General features: G+C 55.7%; 1 protein-coding gene across 3 annotated transcripts in view; it reads right to left on the bottom strand.

Moving 5' to 3' along the window:
- Nucleotides 1-10,898: 10,898 nt before the first annotated feature.
- Nucleotides 10,899-21,644, bottom strand: part of LOC133343530 (peroxisome proliferator-activated receptor gamma coactivator 1-alpha-like) — a 156,911-nt gene continuing 146,165 nt past the window's right edge. For all 3 annotated transcript variants that reach the window (XM_061553201.1, XM_061553202.1, XM_061553203.1), the window contains exons 8-13: nucleotides 19,146-20,232; nucleotides 18,315-18,407; nucleotides 17,774-17,885; nucleotides 16,595-16,716; nucleotides 15,776-15,927; nucleotides 10,899-15,295 (exon numbers count right to left, since the gene is read on the bottom strand). In XM_061553201.1, the coding sequence (XP_061409185.1) occupies nucleotides 15,192-15,295; nucleotides 15,776-15,927; nucleotides 16,595-16,716; nucleotides 17,774-17,885; nucleotides 18,315-18,407; nucleotides 19,146-20,232 (1,670 nt within the window). In that variant the 3' untranslated portion in view covers nucleotides 10,899-15,191. The remainder of the gene's footprint in view (nucleotides 15,296-15,775; nucleotides 15,928-16,594; nucleotides 16,717-17,773; nucleotides 17,886-18,314; nucleotides 18,408-19,145; nucleotides 20,233-21,644) is intronic.

Genomic DNA, 21,644 nt, shown 5'->3' with positions numbered 1-21,644 from the left:
ATCGAGGGGCACACCACGGGTGGGGTAAAGTGTGTGGACTCCCCCCACCTCCTGAGAGACGTCTGGCTGGCGTGGCAAGCGTCGGTAAAATACGACCCAGGGAGAGACACTCCAGAGCTGCCTCGAGCGGGTGGCCCTGTCGGTAGCAGTGGCGTGAGCAAAACACGTCAGGGCTGCGCCTTTGTCTTTGACCTTTACCGATCTGTGCCGACACACGAGCTCGGATGAGATCTGTGGCGAGTGCATCACCAGCAGCAGATGGAGCTGCGGCATCCGGGACCAGCAGGAAGCACGCCACGCGCGGGGCTCGAACTCGGACGCCACGCGGCGCCTGCGGTCGATTCCTCCCCGCTCCTCCTCCTCTTCGTCGGGGCGCGCGCGACTTTTGGCAAATCCTCACTCGGCGCTCTCCGCACGCCTCGCAGCGCCCCGGCGCCATTTGGTATTCTCTGCCACTTGCGTGGCCTCTGTTCCCGTCTTTGATTTATTCATGAAGTGTAAACAACGGATTAGGATTCTATTGAAAACCCCTTTTCTGATATTGCCACGGCGCTGTGATGGGGCTTCCTGCGGGCACCCAGTCAGAGAGCCAGCGCCTCGCGTGTAGCATCATCCGAGTCGACCAATTATTATTATACTGCGCCCGGGGCGCGGAGCGGTGGCGCAGTGGTTAGCGCGCTACGCCACCGAACTCAGCGATGCGCGCGAGTTCCATACCCGGTCACGTCAAATAAAATAATGGTGCCGTGGGATATGTGAAGTCTGGTCTGGGGCTCCCCCCCCCCCCCCCCCATTCAAAAATCCGCACTGACCATAGTGGTGAATTATAATCAAACAACGCCCTTGAATGACAAGGCGTGGGAATGCTTTCATCCAGCAGTGGAGGTGACGTAACCTCGTGATTGAAGGCGGGCCCTGAAAGAGGACACCACAGAACTACTTCTAAATGTCATACAACAGCTCCCTTAAGCCACACGACGCGAGGCATGGCATGACACGCTCTGCGGGTCTCAGATCATAAACTCGCCGGACTGGAGCGAGCCGGTTTAATCAGGGGCAGCTGAAACTTCGATTCGAACTCAGGTTGTCAGTGGTTGCTGAATGACTTGCTGAGTCACGTGGCCACCTCAGACGACCGTGCGTCCTGCAACATCCCTTGTCACGTGAACTGTGAACCCGCAGTAAAGTCGAGAACCCACGGGGAACTGTGGGTCCACACGCGCCAGCCGCTGCGCTAACACTTCAAAAAAACTGAGCCGCCGCCACATCAACTACTTTGCTGGCAAGCTACTGATTCGTTCGTTTGCCCCCCCCCCCCCCCCAAAAGATTAGCCACAGAGGTTGTCCTACGTGGACACACTCGCCGCCACCGTCGTCGCCGCCATAGGAATGTGGAATTACAGTCACACCCACGTCGCTGAGTTCACCGCGCAGCGAGGGAAGCGCACCGCTCCGGGCTGGCGCGCACGCGGACATAAAACACAACCGGCGGACATGAGACGCACGTCATTTTAAATACAACCCGCGGACACGAGTCCTTAACCCGCATCGCAAAACGCGTAACCCTATAGCAAAACAATCGTAAAGTCACCACCAGCGTTTTCATTGCAGATGGGTCTCCACTTTTAGCTGCGTCTTAAAACCCAACATCAGACGCAAACTCGAAATAGGCGTCTATGACAGCTGAAGGAAGTTCTCATAGTTGCCCCCCCCCCTTGCCCCCATCCCCCGCACCCCCCCCCCCCCAGTCCACCCCAGCACAGCTCGTTCGGGAGCAGCGAGTGAAATGCGGGCGATGTGTCCTTGAGGACTTAGTCACTGGGCCGAGTCCCAACAAGACAGCGAATATAAAATGATGCGCTTAATTACTTGGCTAATTAAGTAGCAGCCGCGCCAATCCATTACACGATGCAGGGACAGTTGCGTTATTAAAAATAAATCACGATCTTACAAATTAACGCCCGTGTTTTCTTCTTTTCTTTTGAAAGTGTTGTGGTTGCCGCCGTTGTTTTGTTTCCAATCGAATGATATTGCAGATTGTGCCCACGTCGCCTCCAGACGAAGAGGCTCCCATTTGGTACTCACAGAAAGCAGTGCACCACCCTGCGTCACACACACCACGACCTCTGCAAGGCGACCACCACCTCGCAGAGACCCCCGTTCCAGTTTAACACGTCGGCTTTCGCAACCAATATCATCCATTGTAGATGTTTGTTGGGTTAGATCGCGTAAATATATAAATGTGTCGTTAAAACCCGCCACCACCCGACACAGCCGACTAGTAAGGGTTGTCACGTAAACAGAACGTGACCAATTCGTCACTAGTACAGCACACCGGTGTGTTGGAGAGCCAAGCAACATCCTCCGTTCGAGCACCCCCCCCCCCTTGCGATGCCCCTCGTCCACGCTAGGGGCGCTGTCCCCGACTGCCGAGCGCTGCTCGCAAGGTGCTCATCAACAGACGACGCAACCGAAAATGTTTAGAAATTGACTGCCCGGTTGAGTCAATTACCCACAATGAGCGTATTGCTTGTGCGCTGCTATCGGTGACCGGCCTGAGACCATCAACTGGCTACACTTGACAACTTATATTTGTAAATATCACGGGCGGCTCGATCTCAGATTCGAACCCGGGATCTGAGCGGTGGCCGACTCAGAGTCTCTTACACAGCCATGCCATGATGACCCCCCCCTCCCCCCAGAGTTACTCAGTCACTTTATCATGGGCCTGGGGGCGGGGGAGGGGGTCACAAGCTAATGGCCACGGAGAACCACTCGCTCACGGCGCTCAGCGCAAAGTGCGTTCCAGGGACGCGTGTGGACGCCCGGCGCGCGTTCGCCCCGCCGCGAGTCGGCTCGTCCCTGCGCGCCTGCCGCGTCTCCGCTTGGGCGAGTGGAACACGAGTCCCGGGGACCCACGTGCGTGCCCTTCGCGTCCTTGGTTCCGCATTTAGACGCAAGGACGGCTCGCCGCCGGGTCCGCGGCCAGCCTGGGATCGGGTGACGTTGGGGCTATCGAGCGCACGGGCGGCGCAGCAGCACCGGGGCTCACGGGCTGGAGGTGCCAAGGCGCTGGGTTACAAAGGGCATTTGACAGAGAGTGGGAGGGCCACATTTCAATATTTCCATTAAGGGGTCAAGTCGGCCACGCTTCGCCACTGATGAAACCCCAAAACCTTGCGCGCAGGATCCGCGGCGGCTGGGTGGGAGCGAGGCGAGCGCCCTTCCCCCCCCCACCCAGCAGCGCTGCGCGATACGCGTGTGGGAGACAATGTCAGCAGACGTTCACAAAAAGCCCCCAAGTGAGCTCCCTATCTCGGGGTCTTTCCTGGCCTCAATCCTCCCTCCCCCCCTCCCCAAAGCCTAATGCCTTGCTATCCCCAAGTCTTGACAGTAGCGGTCGATCTGATACCACCACAAGGTGGGTGGCCGACCCCAGATCTTCCTCCATAACGCCCCCCCCCCTTACGTGCATACGTGTATGTACACAAGTTAAGGTGGGTTCATGATTTTTACAACAACAAAAACCCCGACAGCTCGTGTCTCGCACCTACACCGTAAGACTGGGAACCACTGCAATCTGCCCTCCTTCAACGGAGGAGGAGCGGCGGCAAAACCACACGGACTCTCTCCTGAAGCCCTCTCGTCGTGGCCAGCAACCTCGACACTGGCGTCTGACTCCTGAGCCTACTGCTGCCGTGGACAAGGCTCGAAGAACCCACAAGGTGACGGCTTTCCTAATGAGAGAAAGAGAAAGTCCTGTTGAAGCTACAGTCGAGCGCTCCATCGTGGCGCTGTGCTGACGACTCTGCGACGTCACTACCACTGACAAGGTAATGAAGACAAAGGAGAAAAACCCTGAAATCACCGCTGCTGGCGGGGGGGGGGGTCCACTAGAGGAGACTCTCTCAGGAGCTCAAGAAAGCCCCCCGAGAGAGGGTCGATGCAGTGATGCCACGAGGGCGCGTGACGGTGACTTTCGAGTCTTTGATTCTCATGAAACTTCAAACTGGTGCGGGAGAGGCCGGGACTCACGGCCCCAGCTGTGGAAGTGAGCCACACGTTAAGAGCGGTTTGTATTCTGGGGACACGCATTTAACCACTAAGTGCCCCACGCACAAATGAACGGCGTGGCCAGATTTGGTTACGCGATGTCCGCACCGCTCGGACGAAGTGAGCGAGCTGGGGGGTTAGTCGGGAGAGGGGTGGATAAGGATGTACTCCCACATTGCGCTGTTAACAAAGAACGTCAGCCTAAACTTAGCTCACATGGCCCCCCAATATATCTCCCCCCCCCTCCCCATCATTCGCTACCCTCAAACGACCCCTATAGAGCCCTTAAAAGTAAAAACGGGACCATAAATAACAATTCCTCATCGACGCTTGGAACTTCACGCGCACACGCCGGGAGAGAGTGACCGCAGTAGAGAATTTAATTCACGTTCGATGTCCTCACGAGTGCCGTGGGGCGGGGGGAGGGGGTGGTCTTGCTCAATCCGCCTGCTGCTGCTGCCACCGCTACCACGCAGAAGGCGTTGTGCTGACCCTCTGCCCCACGTGTCTCCTCCACACGCGCGCACCGCCAGCAAGCGATGCGCTTTGACACTAAAGGAGGCCGCGTAGAGCTGAGCGCGCCCGCCTGGACTCGCAACTCATCTCGCAGGGATATTCGGAGCGGCCCCGCCGTCGCCAGCTCATCCCAAAAATACATCTCAACCCCCCCCCCCCCCCCCCACCGGAGCACCGCGTCCACTCCAACCGTGGCGGCTGCTGCTGCTGCTGCTCGACGGCGAATTGAACAAGGAGCGTTGTGACATTAAAGCGGGCAGATGGCATTCCTGACCTCTTTCATGCCACCCAACCACACCCCCCCCTGCCAATGCTTTATCCCCCCAGCGCCACACTCATCCTACCCCCCCCCCCTGCACTGCCCAGCAAAGCATCGTGCACTGTTAAGTCCTCCCCTCCTTCCTGCACGCGTGTCCACCCCCCTCCCCGACGCCCGCCCCCCACTCCACTCGACGCTTTGTGCCAACATGCTCAAATTTGGATAGAGCCCTGCTGGGTGGCAGCTCGCGTTGACATTTTCACTCTGCTGGCCGCGGTTCATGGACTCGCCGCAAAGGCTGGTGAGTATCTTGTATGTATGTTGACCTTCTTCCGTATCGTACGTAGCCAACCGTGCTAATCCGAGTTGCTATATCCTCCTCCTCCATCATCATCATAAGCAGCAGACATGAACTATCCCACTGCTGGATCAAAGGCCTCCACAAGCTGCAGCTATTACTTGCGCTTCCGAAATGCAAGCAATGATTGAGCTCGTGCACGCGAGCTGACTTCATCGCTCGGTGGACCTTCCCCTCGGACGTGCTCCCTGCTTTGGCTGCCACTCCGTCGCGAGTCTCGACCGCCTTCCATCACCACTTCAAGCGACGCGCGATGCCGAAGGCCACTCGCTCTCCATAGGACGTCTCTGGATTCGCTGTCTTCTCTAAATCCACATGCTCTTCCTTCTGCCACTCCGCGTGAATCCAAACACGCGCCTCCCTCCGCGCTTCTCTGCGTCCCTGTTCAGCTGACGCCCCATGTCCACGGGTCAGGTGCCATCACTGCGGTCCGAAAAAAAATAATTAACTTCGTTACACGCTGCACGCACCCGATGATTGATAAATACGTGACCTTGGGACAACGCCGATTACAATTAATTGTGAGATCGCGCGCGCGCGTGTGTGTGTGGTGCGTGCGTGTGCGCGCGCGTGTGGTACCTGGTGACGCAGTGGTTAGCGCGCTCCCCTTCAAATCGGGCTACCCGAGGTCGACTCAGCCTGAAAGTGAGTGCAGTACCTGGTGTGATGTGTAAACATCAGTATTTGGGGAGACGACGACGGTGGACAGTGGTGCTGGTCACTCACACTCCACATCAGTACTAACTAATGGCACTTACTCCAAATGCCTGTAAAAGGCTACACAGGGGATCGTTGTCTTTTGTGCGCGCGTGTTACGCGTGACGTAGACCGCTCGAATATCTAATGAATCAGCGCTCCCTATGTCTCGAGGGAACGTATTTAACAATCATCGGTCGCGTTCAGCGTGCACGATCTACTTGTGAACGAAGGCGACTGGCAACCACGTAGAACGACGTGTCCGTGGCAGATCTCGAGGACTGTAATTTGAGAACTCCCCGCTTTACAATGGAGACCCCCTTCACAACCCCCCCTCTTCACCCCGAATCCATCAACCTCGCTCTCAGCTCCACCCTGATCACCCCCCACCCACCCAACTCATCCCCAACTCTCATCACCATCTCTATCCCCCCCCTCTCCGCCCTGCCCCCTACTCCAACCGCATGTCTTTCCCCAGCACCATCTCCGGACGCTACTGACGCCGCTCTGGCTGACCGGCGCTGTCACATTCATCACGGGGCCCCGTGGTGTCCATCACGCCGAGGGCACTGAGCCGGCAGCGAGCGCGCCCAGCGCCGCCCATTTGTCAGCACGCCCCCCCCCCCCCGCCGCTTCACCTCCCCCCCGCGGCGCCCGCATTTGTTTGCTTTACCTTGACGCTGACGAATGCGCACGTTTTGACCACTTTAAATCGATGCCACCCCCCCCTCTACCAACCCAACCTAAATCATAAGTCAATTTTCAAGGCGGTGGTGGTGTTGGTGTTGGCTCTGTCGGTGATGACGGTGGTAGTGGTGCTGGAGCTGGCGGTGATCGTGGTAGGTAGCGGCAGTGGTAGGGACGGTGATGGTAGTGGCCGTGGCGGTGGTGATGGTGGTGGCGATGGCGGGCAGCAGGAAATACTCCGTGTCGCTGCAAGTGGACGCGGTGTCCACTGCGGGCACACTCCCCGTGACATAACAGCAGGTGAGAGCGTAGAGAGGGAGGGTGGGGAGAGAGCGGAGAGAGTAAGGAGAGAGAGGGGGAAGTGAAAGCGTGGAAGGGAAGGGCTGGGAGAGAGAGCCTGGAGAGAGACAGTGGAGAGAGCGTGGAGAGAGAGAGAGTGGATCGAGAATGGATAGAGTGGAGAGAGAGTGGAAATATTGAGTGCGGAGAGAGAGGGTGGGGAGATCGTGGAGAGCAACAGGGGGAGCGCTGCCCTTCCCCGCACTCTCTAATTAACGCAGCGAGACGGTGTTGATTGTGGGAGCAATCTTCTTCCTGTTAAATTTCCACAATTGCGGCCAGTAATTGCATCTATAACTACCCCAGGGAATTAACACGTATGCATATAAATAAATAAAACAGCCATATTTATTTATCTATATATATTGAAGATCTTTCAATGTCTACCCTCCCCGTCAGGAGGGACGCGGATCAGCAGACGTGATCCACGGTGGCCCCTCGGCTCTCATGCCAATCACCCATCATACATTGCGAAAGCAGTGACGTCACCCATTTACCCAGGGCAGCTCTGCTGAGTCTCAATACTCTTCTGCAGGAGGCTCCTGCTATGGAAAATAAAAGCTGGCGTCCCTAACGGTTGGGTCTCCGAAGTGATCTAACGCCAGCTCACCCCAACACAGCCAGGCAGTCAGCCAACCGAAAGGGCAGAGGCGGCCCCCTGGTATCTAGACAACGTAATGACTACAAGGGCCCTAACCCACTTGCTGTCCTGCAATCCGCTGGCCACCTCGCAGGCCAGCGCGCTCGGGAGTTTTACCTATCGGTCCGTGCGTGGTCCACCGACCCTTGCCCCTGTGAAGCGCGAGATCACACGCGCGCGCCACCACTGTGCGTTCAAAGCGGTGGGCTCGTGAACTCTTGACCTTTGGATCTATGCTGGAGTACTGGACGCAGCTGCTTCAGCGCCTCTCAAAGTCCAATCCCCCCCACCCCCGCTTTCCCCCCCGCCCTCCTTTTTGTACCCCCCCCCCCCGACCTCCGCCCCCCCTCCCCATTCCCATCTACCCCCCTAACTGCCCCCTGAGGTATATTATTTAAAAATCGCCAATATCCTGGCTACAAATGTCAAATGGGTCGCGTGACCTCTGCATGTGGCCCAGGCTGCAGGCTAAGTAGCTTTGCATTCTTAAGAGCTCCGCGACACGTTAAGCTGGATGGCATCACATTTCTTATTCATCGTCGTCATCATCGGGAATGAGAAGTCCACTGCTGGATGAGACAACTAATCGAATCGCCCGGAGGGTGAATCTTTACAAGACGAATCTTGCCTCCAGAGTTTACTGTGAATTGATCACTCTGTGTACACATTGTCTGACGTCGCAGTGACGTCAGGTAGTACTATAATGGCGCGCTTGACAATGACGTCAGTTATAGGGGGGGGGGGTGTAGCAACTGAGACTCACGTGGACGTGTGGCGACGGCTGAGTTAGTGCCTTCATCCAGCAGTCGATTGATCATGGCTGACGGTGATGATGGTGGACACGTATGCTTAGTGCGTTGTAGCAACAAAAAAATGGTCCTGTTGTTTTGTTTGGGTCACGTGCCCCCCCCCGCCTCCACGTGGCCTCCAGACTTACCCGACACGCGTGCATGTCTTAGTTTGATAAAAGCCCATCACGTGATTGATGCAGATAATGCTTTAATGTGACGCGCATTACTCAATCAGTCACAGTGACAGACGTGTCACTTTCTGTATTAGCGCTGCAGGGCATGGGGGGGGCGAGTGGAAATGAAGGAGGGGGGCCCGTCAACCTAGATTCTGGGAGAGGCGATGTGGTGGTGGGGTAGGAGCCGAGAGCTGCCAAACTGCATCAGATGAACACTATTTGCTGTGCGCCTTCCTGGTGGATTGTGGGTAATGAAAATGTTCAGATGATGGTCAGATCATGGTTTTTGTTTCATATGACCGTTGCCAGTACCAAAATATGAGAATAGGTTTTCTCATTTTTTCTGGTAACAAAACAGGTGTTAAGATGTTAAAACACCAAACTGAAACCTTTTACAAGGAATCATGTCTACACTAACCACAATACTTGTGGTCAGAATTCAAAAAATGCATTCTGACCACAAGCATTGTGGTTAGTGTAGACATGATTCCTTGGAAAAGGTTTCAGTTTGGTGTTTTAACATCTTAACACCTGTTTTGCTGCCAGAAAAAAAGGAAAACCTATTCTCATGGTTGTTGTTCTTGACGAAAGTGGTTTTCAGCGCGACGCGCCGCAAGAAGGGACCGGTGGCCGGTGGTCTAGAGGAATGTATGATGCATGTAATGCACATTTAACTTCTTTTGCACCGTACATAGCCGTCCGCGCCAATCGGGAGGTTGCGGAGTGGCAGCAACAGGAAGTAGCTGCGGACTTTTACAATGTAGACGTCCCTCTCATAACACATCTGGGGGCGGTGGGTGGGGGGAGGTGATGGGGCATTCACTAATTGTCATTATCAGCAACCCCCCCCCCCCCCCGCCGTGGAGCGCTACTGATCACAGTGATTGACGTGGATCACGGCCCGCAGAGAGGTGGTACCATAAGTAGACAATCGAGACAGAGTATTACACGAGCAGAGGAATTTAAAGTAGACCTCTCGAAGCAAAACAAGGAATAATCATACTTCCCGAGAATCGTATATCCGTGCAGAACCGCGTTCTCTCACAGAGAGAAGAAAAACCCCCCACCTCCTCGTGATAACTAACATTTTAAACAGCCAGTCAAAAAACATGTCTAGTAATTATTATTGCTTACAAATGCACTACTGTACAAGATTTGTCCAAACTTCGCAATGCGGGGCCCCCTCGTCGCATGGAAGTCTTCAGACAGATGCAGCTGCATTTTAATTAAATGCCGTCACATGATTGTGAGGCATTGTGACACCTTGGGAAGATCTCCATCCAGCAGTGGATTTATCACGTGTGGTGGTGATGATAAAGCAAAATTATAAAATAAATAAAGAGACGAGGCGACATACAAAAAGGGGAATTATTATTTTATCAACGATTGGATCACGACGCTGAATGTGGCTCAAGGATGGAGGCTCAGGCAAGGCAGATGCCATGTGGGAAAACAATTAGTGTGAAAAATAATCATTCAACCAACGCCTCCCGCCTCACCCCTCCCACCCAACCCCCCCACGCACCACATCGGCGTCGTCCTGAAAAGTCGCGCAGTGCAAATCCCGTCACTGTTCATCAACGCCAGGATGTAATCAATTACCAATGCGTTCCATTGGCCATCACTCCTTAATTGTAAAATCAATCGATTGTCTTCAGCGCGGTCAGTGGTCGCTGTTACATTTTTGTTGTTGTTGTTGAAGAATAGCTCTACTGGTTGCTCAGTCATAACAACAATTTACAGCCCTGTGTTCTTCATCTTCTGTTGGACGCAAGCCTTCCTGCACCGTGCCGCTCGCTGGCCCTGTTGGGTCAGCGCGGGTTGGTGTACGGGACAGGTATCCCAAGGATCTTTTCAGAAAACACTCGCAGCTCATGTTCGCCGTGGCTGGGAATCAAATTCAGGCGATTGGGTTCATCAGCACGATGTGGCGGATACCGCTGTACCACCCATCCCACGCCTGCTGTTCAATGCGATTAATTAAACATCTCTGTTACGTAAAAATATTGTTATGAAACTGTACCAATAGGGAAGTTTATTTAATGCCCTGTCTCGACTCTGTCGGTCCAGCAGAGTAAAATGGCTGCACCAGTCAATGGAAAGGTCTCTTCAAAATCAGAATATTTATACTGGAGGAATTCGAATAGTTTATGAAGATCTTTTTCACAGACGTCCAGTTTTGGACTAAAGTGTTGGGGGTAAAGTGTGGGTGACTCCCACTTACAAAACGTCTGGCAAGTATAGAAGTGGAGGCCAAACACCCTTCTAGAGCGGCCTCTCATGGAGGCCCCTTCTACCAGCAATGGCGAGAGCGATCGATTGCAGGGCTGCGCCTTTATCCAAAACATATATCAGCAAGCAGACACGAGTTGGCCACCAGGTAAAGTGTTTTTTTTCCAGTTTATTGCCACAGAATCACACCTCTCACTGGTTTAGATACACCCAGTATATACACGCACACACACTCGCACACGCACGCACACACACACATGTACGCACACTCGCGCACGCACGCACGCACACCAACAACAGCAAATGTCAGGGCTTCAAACTAAACCAGAGGTGGCCCACGTAGGAGACGGAGATAGAAGGACGAGGAAAAAATAAAACAAATAAAAACTGGAAGACTTAAATAACCATTATTACTTATTAATCATCACCAAAGTGTCTGCCAAGCTAAACAGCAAAGAGCTTAGCCCAGTGCTCAATTCCAAGTTAAATATGCTATGATCAATTCTCGGCTATGTACAGATATGGACTGAAGTTTCTTCGTTAATTCTTTAGTCTCATTTAAATGTATTTTTTGTATATTTTTTTTCCGGGTGGGTATTAAAAATCACTTCAAACTTTTTTTTTTACGTTATTTATGACACTTTTCATTGTTAAATCCCGAGCCACCAGCTTTCCGCAGAATACAGCAGTAAACATCAGTTAGATTGTTGTTATTGTCATCATATGTGCATGTATATATATATCAAACATACATGCACATACGAATGCAAATGCGCCGCGGGGTATTTGCTTGCGGGCGTTCCCGCGGGCCATGCGCCCGTCCGTCACGGGGATAAATAAACAAGAGCTGCCTGCCCCTTTGTTGCGTGGCCTCTGTATCGATGGAGGGGCCCTCCCGAGCGACGCGCGACTCCTGACAGCACAACAAGGAGACGCGTCAGTCAGCGTTGGAGCGGCAGCGAGCAGGAGCTGCCTCCCCATCACAGTGACAAGTGACCTCTGCCACTTCTCCCCACCCCCCCCACCACCACCCCACTCTCCTACAGATTGAATGCATGGCCCCCCCACCAGCAATCAGATAACTCCAGAGTGAAGGCGCCGCACCTATCAGAAACCTAGAGATCACAGGGCGCTACCACCTATTAAGATTCCTGCGGACTGTCGGGTCTGCCACCTATAAGATACCTGCGTGGCATACCCACCTATCAGGAACGCGCAGATTGCAGGTGGACTTGCTCGTAAGGGGCCGATTATAAACAGCACCGGGGTTATTTATTTAAACTGCCACTGAGCGGAGAGGACGGTCGCGATTGCTTCGCTGCAGGAGCCGGGAACCGCTCACATCATCCCGCCCGTGGGGGGTCCTCGCCACCCACATCCGAACGCGAATTCAATTAATCATTAAAAGCCTTCCTAATTTTCTTATCTGAGAAAAATGCAAATTGATGTAAAACATTTGTTTCATAGAGAGAGAAAAAACCTAGCACGTGGTGACGATGGTGGTTGTCGGGGGGGGGGGGGAGGTGAGGTCTACAACGGGCCGCTAGCAACAGCGCAAAGCTCCAATCGGAGAGCGGCATCGGTGACACCAAACCAGAATGTCGCTTTGGTACACCGGCGGTGGCGGCAGATCGTTCAAGCGACGCTCGAGACGTCACAACCTCCGAGCGCTCGCTCTGGCGCCGCGGCTCACCCCGGGCAGCTCGCCGGAGCGAGACGACGACGCGCCAGAGGAGCCGCGCTCGCAGCCGGGTTGTCCAGTCGTTGGCCGCGCCAACCGAACCGCTCGCCGTGCCGTGGCCGCTCCTGCCGATGGGCGGGCGCCTTTGACCGGTTCAGCAGTCGGACAGCTCTCGCGTTTCATCCCCTTTGACCGGGTCGGCTCTCACGTTCGTCTCCTACCCCGTCCCTCGCCACCCGTTGTCTGCGCTGCCAGACAGCCCCGTTTGGCTCCGTGCGGGCAAGACTCGCCCCCGAGGGCACGGAGGTCACACGCGGTGGGGGGGGGGGGGGGGGAGTGTGCTCTCCTTTCGATCCTCGTCTTCCTGACGAGGGCAAAAGCTGGCTTGCCAACTCTGCAAAGAAATTAAAAGGCTCGCGAATGTAATCATTCCGCGGGGGTAATTGCACACCCAAAACAAGCGGGGGCCTGCCGGGCGCTCAACGACGTGCCAATTACAGGGAAAGCGCGGGGGGGGGGGGGGGAGTTGGGGATTTGCCGCAACGCGCAAATGCAATCGTTCGCTAAATTGGAGGGCCCCGGTGTTGGCTTGATGCCGTTTTTAATTTTACAATTCGCTTAATCCGGCGACGCGCGAAATTCACTCGCGTTGTTTCAAGGAATTAATTGGCGCAGCCTTTATTCACCCGCGCGTTCATATATATGTCCTTTTTTATTTTCTTGGGGCGACCCTGAAAAGGACTCGTGAGAAACGCCCGCAAAGGCCGACCTCGAGCGTGGCCGCCGCCGCAGCTCGGCGTTGCTGGTGGCTCTTGGTGCCCCCCCCCCTCCCGTCATCCATCGTGCGTTCACGGTTTGTCGTCCGAAAGGAAAGGAAGAGCACGCAACGTCAACACAAACGACGCGTTTTCGCGTTTAAAAAAAAAAATGAAAAACCAGCCGGTGTATCAAAAAATGCATTCTACGTTTCTTTTTTAATACATATAAAAACCCAGTGTCACTGCCGTTCCTTCCCCTCGAGATCCACACTCTCTCTCAATGGTGCACCAGGGGGGCAGGGAGGGGGAGATATGCTCCCCCAGAAGCTCAATTAAATAACAAAATTACATTTGCTTGTTTTTTCCCCCTTCCTTAAACTGGCCTTTGCGATTATTTATCATCGTTATCATTATAATTATTACGATTTAGCATTTCCGTTCATTCAAAAACGTTTCGAGGCAGTGTCGAAAAAAATCAAGCGTTTCCAAATTGACGTTTCGATTTCAATCGTAGAACGTGGAAAATATTCGGTGCTCTTGTCTCTTTTGTCCGAGCAAAATTCTGCCCGAGCGTTCTCTGGCGGCTGCTGCTGCTGCTGCTGCGACGGGGGTCAGGGGCGTGCGATCTCGCGGCTTGGCTAGCGGCGATCACGACCACCGCGGTGGCGATGGCCACGGTGGCTGTGATGGCCGCGACGGTGATCCTGACCAGTTTGTTTGTCGGCGACGTCTTTTCCACCCTAAACCCCGCACATTCACTCTGCGGCTGCGGCGGCCGTGTTAGCGGCGGCGGGCGCATGCCTCGTGTGTACATCGTGTACGTCGTGTAACAACGGACTTCGTTGTCGCGTCGACAGCTCTGTAAACATGAAATAAGAAAGGATTTCCAGGAACGGAGTAAAAATAAAAATAAAAACACAACACAAACCAGAAAATAAAAACCAAAAAAAAAATGGCTGCATCTTATACAGTGCATAGTTGTAACAAAGTTATTATTATTATTTTAGAATATATCATACAGATAAAAATACTTAATTTATTTACCATTTAAATCTGCAATTAACAAAATTCCACAGGTAACCGCGTGGCTTGTGACAGCGCTGGGGGAGGGGGGGGAAAGAAAAACCCTTTCAAAAATCCCAACATCCCCCCCAACCCCACGATGGGGGGGGGGGGGGTGGGTGGGGCGAGGAGAGGGAGGGGGGTCGATTGCGCAATCCCAACGACTTCGTGCGCTCCAGGAACCCCCCCCCCCCCCGGATCCGCCGCTCACCGCCTCTTCGCTGGCTCGGGTCGTGGATCTCCGGGGGCGGTAGCAACGACGGGCGGGGGATGGGGGGGGGGCATCATTCGCTGGGTCCTCGCACCTCTTCACAATTCCTGAGCGCAGACCAAGTGCACCCCCCGCCCCCCGCACCGCCCCCACCTCGTTTTGGCGGCGACCGGACGCAACGCGGCGTGCGCGCCACGCCTCGTCATTAAATCGACATCTTCCCTTCAATACAAGCCCCGGATATATATATTTTGTTTCATTCTCTTTAATTACTGGCACCTAAATAAATGTACTGCAACGTATCTGTAAACTTTAGTCTTCTCTTAGTATATTGTAGTGTAAAGCAGATTTCTTCGCCGCTGTCCAACGCTCGACGGCGAGGCGATCATCCACCCGCGGGGTGACGGCGAGGCGATTGTCCACCCATGGGGCGACGGCGAGGCGATTGTCCACCTTCGGCCGTTTTCCACGCCGTTCAACCCCGGCGCCTTCAGGTTCCGGGCGGTCATTGGTCAAATCGACGGCGTTTGTCGTTTGTATTCTGCAGCGCGGTGCCCTCGAACGGAGCGTGGAGGTGTGGCGGCACGAGGCCCTCCGCGGGGAGGGTAGAGGGGGGCGGAGGCGACGGAGGCTGGGCGGGGGGTGGAGGAGGGCGGCCCTGCCATCGCCGCGGAGACGGTTGCCGGGAGACGGTTTGCCTGGAGACGGTTTGCCACGGCGCTGAGAGACGCGTTACCTGCGCAGGCTGCACTGGGCCTCGCGGAGCAGGCTGTCAAAGTCCATGGTGTCGTATTTGCTCTTGGAGGCAGTCGGATCGAAGTCGTCCGTGGTGGGGTCTGCGGCCAGAGAGGCGGAGAAACAATGCAGACAATAAGTACCACCCCTTCATTGAGTACCACATTCTACTGAGTGCCACCTTCTAATACGTACCACTTGATGAGAACCATCTTATATTGAGCACCACGTTCTAATGAGTACCACCTTCCATTCCAGCATATCATGGAGATGAATATGCACAAGCGTGTGTGTGTCTGCGCTACGAACGCAGCAACCAGTGACGATTATCTAAACCGATATTGGACTTTCCCTAGGTCGACTCAGCCTGAAATGAGTACCAGGTGTTGTGTGTACCAGAGAGACAAAGGCAGCCAGGCACGATTCTGGCCACCCGCCCCCCCCCCCCCCCCTCGTGTGCCGTGCTGGCCTTCAGTAGTGCTCGCGAACAGCGCTTGCCCCAAAAGGTTCATGGAGGCTATACGGGGGATCTTTGTCTTGTGTGTGTGTATGGGGGGGGGGGGGGGTGCGTGTCCACGGACCCAGGTCGGTGTAGCCGGTGCGGCAGGAGAGGCGGCGTCCACCGTAGCCGATGTCGAGGTGGCACTCGCCGGGCCGGCTCAGCGTGTGGCCGCTCTGCACGGCGGCGCAGGCGTCGCACGTGAAGCGGAACGTCAGGAACGCGTAGCTCTCGCTGCGCGCACGGTGCCAGCACGAGAGAACAAAGCGAGACAGAGCAGGAGGTAAATTCACGCTGTCGACACATTCAGAAGCCGCCTGCCAGACAGTTCGATGGCTTGCCGTGCCATTTGGCTGGCCATCGAATAAAGACGGTCATTGCATTGAGCGCTGTCAGATGTGCTCCTGTAGCCATCTGGAACTGTCTTCCTTCCGATATTTGGAAGCCACTGGGAGCTAATGACTTTTAAATCGGGATTGAAAACCCATTTCTTTAGAACTGATTTTTGTGTTAAGTTTGTTGTCTTTCCCTGCACCTCCGATATTTTAGCATGGTTGGCTACGTACGGAGCGAAAGAAATTCAGCATACATACAGCTCCACCCCACGAGCCACGAATAGCATCTGTGTAGGAATCGATTATTCGACATCGATAAATGTCTAACAGTACAGCCGACTGCTGGTTGAAGGTATCACCCCCTGCCTTGAAAGTTCCTAACAGCGCATACAACGTGGAAACGGACCCATGAAAACCGTCTCGTGCGCACGAGCCGGACGAATTGTTGCATTGCGACACTGCAAGAAATGGCGACGGTCCGTGGATGGGTTCGTCCACCAGTGGATAGATCATGGCTGTTCTGTTGCTGACGATCGGTGGTTGTGTGCGTGCGCACGTGGGCTCACCCATTGTCCCTAAGGTTGATGACGCACTCCTCAATGTCCCCAAACACCTCGAACCTCTTCTGCAGGTCGGATCGCGACAGGTCCGACGGCAGCCGCCCCACGTGCACAACACGCCTCTCCTCCTGCCACGGTACGGGGGTCACGTGACAGGTCAGGTCACAGGTCAGGTCACAGGTGACGACAGCGGTCGTGCGGGTCCCAACAAGGGATGTTGCAGTGCGCCGAATCATCGATTGATATGCTCACGATGTACCCAACACATCGTGCATGAGACTTGGTTCAGATTGTGTATGTGTGTGTGCGTGCGTGTGTGTGAACGGAAACCCTGCAGCCGATAACGTGTTTCTACGGATTGCAAGGGCAAAAACTGAATATTTATGTCTTGAATCGAGTTACGGCCGCTGAATCATGGCGACCTATCGAGTTGCGAGAGGGGTCGGTCGCTAACGGGCCCGATCGCGACCGGTCACAGCACTGCTCATGATGCGGAGCCGATAAGGTCGCAGTGACGAAAAAAATACGACCAGTCAGGTCAAGATGAAGGTCGTGACGAAGGTGAGGATTTCTTGTGAGACTGTGTGTGAAAGAAAGCTATACTCGTGCGTAAAACGAATGTGAGGCCTCGGATGCTCCTTTGAAGATTGAAAGTCGTCTACAAATTACATATAAATTCCCACCATGGTGAAGAAGCGAAGGATGAACAGCCCGTGTGTAGGTGCTACATAGATCGCTGCACGCAAGACCACGAAAGATCTGTTGACAGCTTGGGGAGGCTTTTATCCAGCAGTGGACAGATCATGACTGGTATTGATGACAACAATGATGAGCAGCACTGCATTGCACTGTAATTGTTGTCGTCATTCGAGAATGCGCCCCAAGGTTACATTTGCTGTTACGTGACAGGGCTCTAATTCCCGCCTGTTCGGTTTCCCTACCTCGGACACACCACATCAAGTATACCTCCTATTGCTCTGGCTGTGGCCGTTAGTCACACGCCACCTACTCCAGCCTGCCAACGAGCCAGGCAATATTCGGTGAGACAGCAATCCCTCGACATAAGAATAAAAAACAAATATCACCAGAGTCGCTGTCTAAATATTTCAGATGCTACTGTCACTCGACCGAGCGTGTGTCAGCGCCGGCGTGACCGTGCACGGTTGGTTTGCGGTGGGCGCTTACAAAGGCCTTCTCCCTCTGCCGCTCTCTCTGCTTGGCTCTCTCGATCTCGCGCTTCTCGTACTCCCGCCGGTGCTCCTCCCGCTTGCTCCGCTCATAATCGTCGCACTCGTACCTGCAGGCGCAAGCGCACGCACGCATTATGCACGCGTTACGCACGCTCCCCCCGCCACCCCACCGTGTCACGTCCTTTGTGTCGGGCTGACAGGCGGACGTCGATACCACGAGAGAGACGCGCAAGAGAACGCGTGACTAAGGCCGTGCGCTGTCGGTTTTAGAGCGCCACGTGAAGTAAGGAAACGCGAAGAATCGGGAAGCAACAACGGGGCTTCAGCCGGGTCGGTTCGGGTGAACGAACAGTAAAATGTTTCTTGCACTCGGCACACTGCGTCCAGTATACCGCTCGCTATGGTTGTGACTACAAGTCGCGTCCTGTCTCTAGGTCCCAACTCCAATCTACCATCGCCCCGGAAAATATGAATATTCAGTGAGAAATTAAGCGCGGAGAAGCGATGAGCGAAGAAGCGCTGCTGCTGTGCCTCACCTGCTTTGGTGCTGGTAGAGGAGCGTCTGGGAGGGAGGAGAGCTGAAGCGAGTCCAGCACGGGGAGCCCGAGCGGCTCCGGTGGTGGAGGAACCTGCCGAGCGATGAGAGGAGTGAGATCGACACGGGACGTGCGTGGCCCCCCGCGGACACGCACACTGATGCTGGTGGGCAGCGGTGATTCTCACCTGGAATGTGCCCCCCTAAATGAACAGCGGCTGTCTCCCCTACCGCCGTGTGGCCCCGCCACGATCCGAACCAATGCTTTCATTCTCGATGCCGAGATTTTCTACAAATTAAGCACGAGCCCAGATCCCGAGACTGAGGGTTTTCGTGCAGCCAACGGTGGGCCAAGCTGAGGCCGCCATAGGGAGGCCGGTTTCATCATTAAGCAGCTGTCGGGACTCAAGCCCGGGATCACGGCCGTGCCGGCTCAGCGCTCTGACCTCCGAGCCAACCGGTGGGTCACCTTCGATTAGTTTGAGTTCATAGATGCCACACCTCGCCGTCGCTTTCGTCTCCCTGCCATATCCCAACATCGACACCTGCCCTCCAAGGTCTGCTCTTACAGTCCTCGAGGTGCAGTTGCAATTGGATGCTACACAAAGCCAAATTGCACTGCAGTTGTAATAAAAATATATGTTTAAGTTTAATCTCAATCCGGCTGCCCCTCGTGGAGATTCACATGGAGCCTGTGAATAGTTGAGTTCCCGCATTGCCCCCCTTCCAATTACCGGGTTCTGGAATCAACCCCTCTGTCTGGCAGAGACGATACGGGGCTCCGGCGGGGGTGGCGGAGGGGTGGGCGAGAGGAAAAGTGGAGCGGTCGTACCTGCCATACGCTGGAGGCGATCCAGAGCGAGAGCGCGAGCGGTCGTGCCCATGGGCGCGCGCCTGCAGCGGGGAGGACGGCGACGACATCACGAAGGGAGGTGAGTCGCGGAACGGGGGGCTGGCCGCTGGGGAGCCCGGCTGCGAGCCCCAGCCTCCGCCGCTGGCGCCGGGGGGTGGCCCCTCCCACCCCCCGGCGCGGCGACGCTCGCGTCCGCCCCCACCCCGCGCGTCGATCCCCTCCTCTCCGTCGCTGCCGCAACCCGCCGGGCTTTTGCACATCGAGTTCCGGCGAGACACGGGGGCCGAGCGGCTCTCCCGGCCGGGCTCGGGCCGCGCCGGCACACAGAGCGGCTGCTGCGGAGGCGGCGGCGCCGTCTTCCCCGATCGGTGGAGCTTCTCGGCGTCGCCCTCCTCCGGGTCCTCGTCGTCCGAGTCGAAGACGCCCGAGGAGGACGAGGAGGAGCACTGGGACAGGCGCTCGCCGTCGTACTTCCGCCGGGCGGCGGCCTCCTCCTCCGCCGCCTCGCAGCTCTCCGCCGAGACCTCGGAGCGCAGCGAGTCCCGACGCACGCGCGGCGCCGCCCGCCTCGCCCACGGCTGTGGCGCCGGTGCCGCCGCGAGCGTCTGCGCCGGCGCCGCGGCCGGCGTCACCGCGAGCACGGGTGCGGGCGCCGCCGGCGTCGGCCGCCGCTGGTGCTGCCGATGGTGCGCGTGGCCGGCGTGCGGAGGAGCGATCAGGACGCACCGCGGCGCCGCCGTCGCAGCCTGGCAGTAGTCGTGGTCGCCGAAGAGGCGCGGGCTGGGTTTCTTGCCGACACGTCGCTCCCCGCCGGCGCCCTGCCCTGCCGGCTTGCCCACCATGGCCTTGCGGAGCTGGGCGTACAGCTCGCTCTGCTCCAGCGCACGCCCGCCGGCCCCGCCGGCCACGCCGCTGGCGCACGCCACCACCAGGGAGCCGCGCACGCGCTTGGCGGCGCCGCTCTCGCAGCGGCCGAGCGCCGACTGCTTGTGTTTGCTGGCGCGGAAGGACAGGAGCGAGTCCAGGTGCTGCTGCTTATGTGGCGGTGTGGTGGGCGGCGTTAGTCCTGGAGCCGGAGGGGGGACGGGTGGCACAATAAAGATACATTTATAAATATCCATCACCGCGATCGGCGAGGGACACTCGTGCAGCCACACCGGTGGCCACGTTTGTGTTTCACGAGCGTGGTAGAGCCCCGGGCGGCTGAAACGCAGACCTTTGGCACGGTGGGGAGCACAGTTGGTGCATCTGCCAGTAGTCTCTGTCAACCCATGGCACCTGCTGGGTCTGTTCCGTGACCTCTACTGTGAGGTCACTTCACGTGGCATCAAGGTACACCTAGCATGGCACAAGCGCCGTGGGTCACGTTGCCGCCACTTCGTGGTGACGTTGGTCGTTTTTGTTGGTGTCTCTAGGTGTATGTCTGTGTGTATGGTGGTAATTGTTTGACGCGAGGATATGCTCCGTAACAATTATGAATAATGGATGCCATTAGCTCTGTTCGGAAAAATAGAATATTTAAAAACTCATTAAATTCGGGAGCAAAATAAAGTTCATGTAAATGTTTGCTGTAACAAATCCCCGCTGCTCGCAACGGTAAAATAAACAATTCTAACTGAAGCGCTTGTTTTCCTTACAAAATGATTCACGGTGTGGTTGTATGCCCCTCGGTACAGGTGCGAATGTGGACATTTGTTCCTCTTTTTAGGGGGGGGGGGGTGCAGGGGGCCAAATCAGCGAATTCCCTTCCGTCGTCATCGCCACAAAAAAATAAATCGCCGAAAGCAACTCCACCAAACTCGTTCTCTGTCTCGCCACCTCTCAAAGAGGTGCCCACCCAGGGTTCACGGGGTCAAGTACATGGCTCTAGCTCCCCCCCCCCCAGGCCTCCTTGCCCCCACACTGGAGTCCCATGCGATCGCATTCTCCACCGCTCCCCCCTTGCACCGCCGCATGTGGCTGCCGCGATGAGGGCACGGTGGGTGAAGGTGGCCCTCTCCCTTGCCATCCTCGGCAAAATCAGCGGACGAGGTATGACGTCACATCCAAAGCTGACTAATTAACCAGGGTTAATTAGGTAAGTGTCAATACATTGCCCCAGTTAATCCAGGTTAAATAATTGATTGATTCATTCATTAATTGTGCTTGTGCACAGCTGCAAACGCAGTATCCTAAGTTTTGTTGTTAAAAATGCAACAGTTAATTTATTCTTCGAACGTTACCGTCAATGGTAGCGCCTCTCGTGGCTGCAAGGGTCACACAATCGCATCGCATGCGACTCGGGCAGTATCGCAAAACACCGGCGGTTCTCACAGTCGCGACCCGACGGGCACGCGGGGGTGAGAATCGACCTTCCACCCCCCCCCCCTCGTTTCGCTCACCACCCGCATCGTCACCACCACCACCGTCATCACCACCACCACCGTCATCACCACCACCATCACCACCCCCAACACCAACACCACCACCATCACCATC

Source organism: Lethenteron reissneri, chromosome 17 (assembly GCF_015708825.2).
Source record: "Lethenteron reissneri isolate LAM-NWPU_2019-01 chromosome 17, ASM1570882v1, whole genome shotgun sequence".
In the NCBI taxonomy this organism is placed as follows: Eukaryota; Metazoa; Chordata; class Hyperoartia; order Petromyzontiformes; family Petromyzontidae; genus Lethenteron; species Lethenteron reissneri.
This window is presented reverse-complemented; position numbering and strand designations above follow the sequence as displayed.